General features: G+C 40.1%; 1 protein-coding gene across 1 annotated transcript; it reads right to left on the reverse strand.

Annotated features, from left to right (window-relative positions):
* LOC108638494 (putative teratocarcinoma-derived growth factor 3) lies at positions 8,680-9,274 on the reverse strand. Its single transcript, XM_018065976.1, has one exon. It carries the CDS (start codon positions 9,223-9,225, stop codon positions 8,680-8,682), a length of 546 nt encoding a protein of 181 aa, XP_017921465.1. The 5' UTR covers positions 9,226-9,274.

Raw genomic sequence — 10,030 nt, forward strand, 5'->3', positions numbered from 1 at the left:
TTACTGATCACTTCAGTGAAAGTCAAGGACAAATTTTGTACCAGCCTTTTCTAACTTTATAAAATTTTTGAAGTTCTCTTAGACCATCCCTAAGGTACAGGTCACTGTATTTTTTGGCAAGAAATCAAACTAATGCCTGGCTTCCCCATTAATGCACAGTCCTGACCACAGTTGGTACCCCTGAAAAGAAAATGCTGTTCAAAATCATGGGAGTCTCTAAGACTCAATCAGAAGGCAGAGATTGACAATAACTTCAATACGGTCTCCTGGCCAGGTGGTAAACCTTAAGGACCTTGGTTCAATTAGAATAACTCAGTTCAGTTCTTGCTTCTGGAGTGACACAAATTCCTCTGATATATAGTCAACCTGCAGAAGTGAGTGAGGGCCCCAACCCCGTGTCATGTGACTCCCTTATCGAAGGACAAATGGGTTTACTTTTGCCAAGAGCCAAAAGTCTTCTATGCAGCAGTAGCCTCGGCATCAGAAATATTTATACCAAACATATAATGGTGGATATGTCATCATGTCCAGGACAATGATGGATACACAAAGCAATGATAACAATCCGGGCAGAGCATCCATAGTTAGTTCTAACTGTTCTCATCATAGGATGAGCCCTTCTCATGGGCACTATGTAAGTGATCAAAAAACAGTTCAATCAACAGTTTTATTAATCTGTTTCCACAGTTTCGCAGGCCCAAAGAGGCATGTCTTTTATTTATCACTTATAATTTTCTATGTGACAGACTACCAGCTAGGACATTCATTACAGCCTACAATTTGTAAGTATATAACAAGTTTATCAAGGGGAGTCTTGGCCAGAGGCATGAGAATGGCCTTGATTTCTGACCACTATGCAAGGTAAACATGTCCATTTTTAGTTCTATATAACTGGTCTTTAGGCTGAACAGTTACTGCAGCTCATTTTTTTATTTCAGCCTAGATGAACCATCAGTGAACTAAGCCCAGACAAACAGAAAAACCTCTGTGAACTGAGAGTCCCATTCCCCAGAGGGATAGCTATCACTTTTTCATATAAAGCCAAGATACTGCACAGACCACATTAGCTGCATGCTCAGTCGCTGTCATATCCAACTCTTTGCGATCCCATGGACTGTAGCCTGCCAGGCTCCTCTGCCCTTGGGATTTTCCAGGCAAGAATTCTGGAGCGGGTTGTCATTGCCTCCTTCCAGGGATCTTCCTGACCCAGGGATGATTGAACCCTTGTATTCTGCATATCCTGCATTGGCAGGCAGATTCTTTATTACTATGCCACCTGCGAAGCCCAATGTTAGCTGCAGCCTTGAATATTTGACAAGTGAAACTCTAGGAATCCTTCTCTTGTTGTTTCTGTTGTTCAGTCACTAGTCATGTCTGAGTCTTTGCGACCCCATGAACTGCAGCATGCCAGGCTTCCCTGTTTTTTACTGTCTCCTGGAGTTTGCTCAAACTCATGTCCACTGAGTCAATGATGCCATCCAACTATCTCATCCTCTGTAATCCCCTTCACCTCCTGCCTTCAATCTTTCCCAGTATCAGGGTCTTTTCCAATGAGTCAGCTCTTTGCATCAGGTGGCCAAATATTGGAACTTCCGCTTCATCATCAGTCCTTTCAGTGAATATTCAGTGTTGATTTCCTTTAGGATTGACTGATTTGATCTCCCACCAGTCAAAGAAACTCCCAAGAGTCTTCTACAGCACCAAAATTTGAACGCATCAATTCTTTGGCACTCAGCCTTCATGGTCCAACTCCCACATCCATACATCATTCCTGGAAAAACTGTAACTTTGACTATGACTATGACTTTTAACTTCTCATCTTATTAGTTGTTAAATCTGAGTTGACCCACCAAAAAATGGGACTCTCAGGATAGAGAGTCAAAAGGCCTCTATCAGTTAGACATTCGATTTTGACTAAAGAAAGGTACTAGGTGTTCTTCTCAAGGAATGTGCCTGGTATCAGTGTAAAGTAAGTGATGCATCTAAAACCCGAAGGGGTAGGCCTGATGCTGGCCACCAAATTGACACAAGAGTCTTCCACCCAGAGGACAAGGGCACAATTCAAACAGCTACCTTTCAATTTATTCCCTAGTGTTCAACCCGCAGTCCAGTTCAGTTCAGTTCAATCGCTCAGTCGTGTCCAACTCTTTGCAACCTCATGAACCGCAGCATGCCAGGCCTCCCTGTCCATCACCAACTCCCGGAGTCCAACCAAACCCGTGTCCATCGAGTCGGTGATGCCATCCAGCCATCTCATCCTCAGTTGTCCCCTTCTCCTCCTGCCCTCAATCTTTCCCAGCATCAGGGTCTTTTCCAATGAGCCAACTCTTCACATCAGGTAGCCAAAGTGTTGAGTTTCAGTTTCAACATCAGTCCTTCCAATGAACACCCAGGACTGATCTCCTTTGGGATGGATTGGTTGGATATCCTTGCAGTCCAAGGGACTCTCAAGAGTCTTCTCCAACACCACAGTTCAAAAGCATCAATTCTTTGGCACTCAGCTTTCTTTATAGTCCAACTCTCACATCTGTACATGACCACTGGAAAAACCATGAACCTTTGTTGGCAAAGTAATGTCTCTGTTTTTTTAATATGCTGTCTAGGTTGGTCATAACTTTCCTTCTAATGAGTAAGCATTTTTTAATTTCATGGCTGCAATCACCATCTGCAGTGATTTTGGAGCCCACAAAAATAAAGTCAGCCACTGTTTCCACTGTTTCCCCATCTATGCCATGAAGTGATGGGACTGGATGCCATGATCTTAGTTTTCTGAATGTCAACACCGAAATGAGATTGATTATATTCTTTGCATCCAAAGATGAAGAAACTCAATACAGTCAGCAAAAACAAGACTGGGAGCTGACTGTGGTTTGGAACATGAACTCCTTATTGCCAAATTCAGACTGAAATTGAAGAAAGTGGAGAAAACCACTAGACCATTCAGGTATGACCTGAATCAAATCCTTTATGACTATACAATGGAAGTGAGAAATAGATTTAAGGGAGTAGATCTGACAGACAGAGTGCCTGATGATCTATGGATGGAGGTTCGTGACACTGAACAGGAGACAGGAATCAAGACCAAGAAAAAGAAATACAAAAAAGCAAAATGGCTGTCTGAGGAGGCCTTATAAATAGCCGTGAAAAGAAGGGAAGCAAAAAGCAAAGGAGAAAAGGAAAGATATACCCATTTGAATGCAGTTCCAAAGAATAGCAAGGAGAGATAAGAAAGCCTTCCTCAGGGATCAATGCAAAGAAATAGAGGAAAATGATAGAATGGGAAAGACTGGAGACCTCTTCAAGAAAATTAGAGATACCAAGGGAACATTTCATACAAAGATGGGCTCAATAAAGGACAGAAATGGTAGGGACCTAACAGAAGAAGGTATTAAGAGGTGGTAAGAATACACAGAAGCACTGTACAAAAAAGATCTTCACAACCCAGATAATCATGATAGTGTGATCACTCACCTAGAGCCAGACATCCTGGAATGTGAAGTCTAGTGGGCCTTAGGAAGCATCACTATGAACAAAGCTAGTGGAGTTGATGGAATTCCAGTTGAGCTATTTCAAATTCTGAAAGATGATGCTGTGAAAGTGCTGCATTCAATATGCCAGCAAATTTGGAAAACTCAGCAGTGGCCACAAGACTGGAAAAGGTGAGTTTTCATTCCAATCCCAAAGAAAGGCAATGCCAAAGAATGTTCAAACTACCACACAATTGCACTCATCTCACACACTAGTAAAGTAATGCTTAAAATTCTCCAAGCCAGGCTTCAGCAATACATGAACTGCGAACTTCCTGATGTTCAAGCTGGTTTTAGAAAAAGCAGAGGAACCAGAGATCAAATTGCCAACATCAGCTGGATCATCAAAAAAGCAAGAGAGTTCAACCTGCAACAATCTCTCAAAATCCCTCCTCATCAGCTAGTGGTAAAGTGGATGATCATTTATTGCCCAGTTGATCATGCAGTTTGTTCCATATTTATCAGCTCCTCATGGAATTCCCTGAAATCCCATTTATCAGTGGTGAGGCCCTCATTTTTCCTCTTCCAGAAAGCAACGTCTCTTTCAGCATCCTATCCTTATCATCAAAGCTGTCAAGAACTTTATAAAGGATCTGACATTTTACTATACCTGAAAGTTAAACAGCCATAGTTCACAAAAGCTGGCAAAAGACATGAGACTCCTATGTCAGAGACAAAGGTCAATTTATCACTCACAGCAGTACAGCAGCTAGAGTATCAGGATTTGCACCATGTCCCAGACCTCAGTTTCTAAGTGTAGTATCAAGAAGGTATGTGCCATGGGTCATATTACAGAAAGAAGCCCCAAGCAAAGGGAACCCAGATCTCTTATAATGTGCAGTAAGCATTGACTGCCCTTTGCCCCAGAGGGACACATTATCTTTTTCATACTAGACAGTAAACAAACCTGCCCTTTGCTTTAGAGGGAGACACTTATACCTTCCAAGACTGTTTACTATAGAAACATCACTGAAAAGATAGCCTGGAACAAAAGTAGCCAGGGTCCCTGCTCATAAGACATGAAGAAAAGCAGAAAGACCCTGGGTTGTCTTCTAATCCTGTAATTAGTGAAATTATCTTAAAAGTTAAGTCTCTGAATGAGCTTATTATTGTTGTTCCAATATACTCATATTGTGTATTGATACACAATATATACAATACACTCACTCATCTTTTTAAACATATTTATTGGATTTAACTGGCAGACCAAAAAACTATAAATATTTAAAGTGTAAATTTTACTATGTTTTGATGTACGCATTTAGCCATGAAACCACAAGCATGATCAAGTTACAAAACATACCCATAACCCTCAAAAGTTCCCTAGTGTCCCTTTTACTTTTAATTCCTTTCCAAATTAAATATCAGATGATTTTTACTAAAAGCAAATGAAACTAGTTGAATTAGCAGTTTCTCTTTTGAGGTAGAAATTATTTTGAGGTAGAAACTGGGGCTTCCCTGGTGGCTCAGACAGTCGATCCCAGAGTAGGGAAGATCTTCTAGAGAAGGAAATGGCAACCCACTCCAGTATTTTTGCCTAAAGAATTCCACGGACAGAGAGCCTGGCAGGCTACAGTTTACAGGGTCACAAACAATCAGACATGACTGATCAACTAACACTTTCACTCCTTTTTTTTTCCCACCAGACAAAGCATGATAAGTGATTCTTGGTAGGTAAAAGTATATGTTTTAGAGTGTTCTGTTCAGTTCAGTTCAGTCGTTCAGTCGTGTCCGTATATGTTTTGAGTGTAGTCTGAGCTAAATGGTTGAACTAAAAGAAACTAAGAAAGTTTTCCATCATTATTCTCAATGTCATGTGGATAAGACATTTAGAATAGTTATTGTTTCACTTTAGGCAATGGAGATTTTCATTTTTATATTTTAGCCACCAAATATCATCTTGCAAAATTTCAGTAATCACTGAAATACAAAGCCTTTATTTTCTTTCAAGAAATTTCCTGCCTGCTTTTTACTTTAGAGTTAATCCCTAAAAAAAAAAAAAAAAATGGTTGCAATATATTCTTTTGGTGAAAGAGGATAATTTAAATATTCTTTTCATCTTTTAAAGAAATATATCTTTTCTGTGTTTCTGAGTTTCCAAAGTAAACATTTTATTTTCATAGTCTTTGGGATATTGAAGTAAAGTATATGGAACATTATAGGTGCATGGCCCATTAACACACTATGAAGACATAGCTAAATGAAATAAAATTATTATTTATGTGGTTCATCATATTATAAATCAAGTATCACTTTACTTAAATCTTAAAGAACTAGTAGAACATACCTTGCAACACTCAACATGAACTATAGCAGACCTTAAAAAAAATGAATGCCTAAAAATTATTTGAAGTAGAATTTTATTTGTAAAGGCCCTTGGAATAAAGTCTTACTCAGAAAAAAAAAAAAAAAACTTCAATTGTAATATACAAACATCTTCAATTAAATAACTCAATAAGAAATCAGTAGAATTATAATGAGTAAAAGCACATAATTAATATTATAATGTCTCATATCTAGCTTTAAGATGTAAACTATACAGCAAAAAAAGCTATCTTTATGTTCATATTTATCATAGAATTAATATTTTGGTTGGTATTTTATGGACTTTTAAAACCAGGTAGTTTTTGAAACATTATATCATCATTTTTTTTTTAGTACACCCTAAAATCTAGAGATATATTCTAGGAACTCAGACCTCACTGCAACTTGAAATGTACCACAAAATGCATTATAAAAGAAACATTAGTACATTTTCACAGAGTGGTCTGAGAGATGTTTAGAAATGCATGAAATAAATGATAAATGTTCATTGTTTTGCTATCTTAAGCAATGACAGTTTGATAGGGAAAACAGACTTTCTGAAATTAAAATAATTTTTTCAATATATTAAATAAATATCACTGTAAGGAAAGTCTTTGAGCAGGCATGAAAATACTGTATTGGTCATAGAAAATTTAATGAAATTTCCTTGCTTGAAAACTAACATGTAAGCAACTAGGCATTGACTGGGACATTAGTGGACAACTGAGGCATCCAGTCCCATCACTTCATGGGAAATAGATGGGGAGACAGTAGAAACAGTGTCAGACTTTATTTTGGGGGGCTCCAAAATCACTGCAGATGGTGACTGCAGCCATGAAATTAAAAGACGCTTACTCCTTGGAAGAAAAGTTATGACCAACCTAGATAGTATATTCGAAAGCAGAGGCATTACTTTGGCCGACTAAGGTCTGTCTAGTCAAGGCTATGGTTTTTCCTGTGGTCATGTATGGATGTGAGGGTTGGACTGTGAAGAAGGCTGAGCACTGAAGAATTGATGCTTTTGAACTGTGGTGTTGGAGAAGACTCTTGAGAGTCCCTTGGACTGCAAGGAGATCCAACCAGTCCATTCTGAAGGAGATCAACCCTGGGATTTCTTTGGAAAGAATGATGCTAAAGCTGAACCTCCAGTACTTTGGCCAACCTGATGTGAAGAGTTGACTCATTGGAAAAGACTCTGATGCTGGGAGGGATTAGGGGCAGGAGGAGAAGGGGACGACAGAGGATGAGATGGCTGGATGGCATCACTGACTCGATGGACGCGAGTCTGAGTGAACTCCGGGAATTAGTGATGGACAGGGAGGCCTGGCGTGCTGCGATTCATGGGGTCTCAAAGAGTCGGACATGACTGAGCGACTGAACTGAACTGAAATGTACCCACTTCTGTCATCCTCTATTACAATCAGTCTTCTACTTATGAATGAGTTACTCTCAGCAAAGACTATTCTAATCATAAAACTTTATTTTACCCACTCAATCTAAGTCCCCCAGTTTGATTCTTAATCTAGAACTCAACACGAAACACTAAACCAGCAAAAATCCTTCTTTAAAGAGACACATTTCCTTTTCCTGTGGCCATGAGTATGAATTCTGAAAGCAGAGAGAAAAAAGAGGTTATTGTGGAAGGAGCCATTGAATTTGTGGTTGTCAGAAGTTTATTCGAATAATTGACTAATTCATTTTTTAATTTATGTAGGCAAATTATCCAACTTGTTTTTTTTTCAATGTAATTCCCACTTTTACTAGACAGAACAGATACATATTTTTAAAACTGGCTTTACAATATATGGTTTTATCACTGGCTTACACTAAACATACTGTGAACATTTTCTTTTACCACCATTGAAATAATTGCATAGTATAGAGAAATCATAATATATTAAGCAATCTTTATATCTCAGGGGAATTTAGATAGTTTTTTTAAAGAAGACTTTATTCTTTTCCCCTGGGCTTCCCTAGTGGCTCAGAGGTCAAAGCGTCTGCCTGGAATGCGGGAGACCAGGGTTCGATCCCTGGGCAGGAAGATCCCCTGGAGAAGGAAATGGCAACCCACTCCAGTACTCTTGCCTGCAGAATCCCATGGAGGGAGGAGCCTGGTAGGCTACAGTCCATGGGTCCGCAAAAGTCGGACATGACTGAGCAACTTCACTTTCACTTTTATTCTTTTTACAAATCCTTCAGAAAACAGGTGCCCTTGTCTCGTACAGCTTCCTATAGATGACAGAAACTTGCCCTTCAACTTAGCCTTTTAACTTGCTTCTCTGTAGCTACCAGATCTACCAAGACATTCATTTTATTTTCTCAAATCTCTCCCATTTGCTCCCAGTTTTCTACCTAGTCACCCAGGATATATGCACACCTCCATCACTCTAGCACCGAGTCTCTCACCGTGGATATCTGCCCCCCTTCCTTCTCCTCTGCTCCCCTCACAGGTCCTTCCTTTCCAAGATACTATCTTAACTGATGTCAGTCTACTCCATTCAAAGCTTTATGCCTCAGTTCCACATTGAGAGTAACCTTTAATAATCTGAATATAGAATTCAACCTGTTTTAAAGGAAAATTATTTGTAAGCCCTTGGCAGTTACATGTATCAGAAACACAGGAGTTGGGCACAAGAGATGGCTTACTCTTTTTTTTTTAACTAGTTTTATGGAGAGGGCGGGCAGAGGAAAGTAACTGGTGCTTCAAGGAAATCTTTTAGGGACCACAGGGAAATCTATTCACTATTTCAAGGCAACTAACAAATTATCATCTCTCAGTTGAGACATTAGAGAGACAGCCTTTACAGGTCATGAAATCTGCATGACAAATGTTGAAAAGAAATGTGGGTTAATAATAACTTTGTATAGCAAGGCAGATGCCAGGTAGCATAAGAGCACATGCAGACAGTGTTAATTCTGGAGTCCTGGAAGCTGTGAGGTGCTCATCCATCACATGGCCATCACAACCGGGTAGGAATGACTGAGGAAAGCAGCGAAGCTGGCCATGCCAGCATTTACACATGGAACACTTCCTGGGCAGCCAGGTGTCATGGGGCACAGACCCACAGTTCTCTTTGCGAGAGTCATGCTCACAGTTGCGTCCATAGAAAGAGGGAGGGCAGGCACAAAAGGACCCCAGCATGCAGGTTCCCCCATTCAAACAGCAGGTTCTGTTCAGCTCCTTACTCTTTTGGATTCCCATGGATGCTACAAACTGGGAAGGCTGGTGACGAATTGCAGGCTCCTCTTGGGACCAAAGGCCATCATCTCTGAAGGCCAGCTCTCCCTGTGACAGACAGGCAAGTTCAAGGCCGCCCAATCCAGCGACTAATCCCAGTTCAAGTGCTCTGGAAAAGGCCATGATCAAAATCACACTGTAAGAGAAGCGCTCCATCTTCCTCTGGTCTGTGGCCCCTAACAATTTAGAAGGAAAAAAATATTAACCCGGCTTTAATTCACAGTCATTGCCAAAACACCCAAAGGAAAATGTTAATTTCTTGACGTGAAAAAGAGCATTTTAAAAGAAAAAATATCCCAGGTGAGAAATATGCTTTCCCCCAAAGTTCTTAGAAGCAGAAGTCGGGCCGTCTGGCGAAACTAGGGGACTCCTCACGGGTCTGTCCTAACAAACGCTTGGACTATAACCTTCCTATCCAACTTATTTTGGCATAATATTTCTCAACTGTAAAATGGAGATAATAACTCTATCTACCCCACATGGTTGTTCTGAGAATTAAATTAGGATAAACAACAAGGTCCCACTGTATAACATAGGAGTTTATATTGAATATCCTGTGATAAACCATAATGAAAAAGAATGTATATATATATATTAGATGGACTTTTCAGGTGGCTCAATGGAAAAAGAATCTGCCTACAATGTAGGAGACCAGGAGCCATGGGTTGATTCCTGGGTCAGGAAGATCCCCAGAGGAGGGCATGGCAACCCACTTCAGTATTTTTGCCTGGAGAACCCCAAGGACAGAGGAACCTGGCAGGCTACAGTCACAGGGTTGCAAAGAGTGGGACGTGACTGAAGCACGCACACACACGTATGTAAAACTGAATCATTTTCTGTACAGCATGAATTAAAACAATTATAATATAATAACTTTTAAATCAGTTCAGTCGCTCAGTCCTGTCCGACTCTTTGCGCCCTATGAATCGCAGCACTCCAGGCCTCCTGTCCATCACCAACT

Source organism: Capra hircus, chromosome 21 (genome assembly GCF_001704415.2).
Source record: "Capra hircus breed San Clemente chromosome 21, ASM170441v1, whole genome shotgun sequence".
NCBI classification, from domain to species: domain Eukaryota; kingdom Metazoa; phylum Chordata; class Mammalia; order Artiodactyla; family Bovidae; genus Capra; species Capra hircus.

Excerpts from the sequence above, each read along its gene's own strand:
- LOC108638494 (XM_018065976.1), bottom strand. The coding sequence starts at position 9,225 with ATGGAGCGCTTCTCTTACAGTGTGATTTTGATCATGGCCTTTTCCAGA.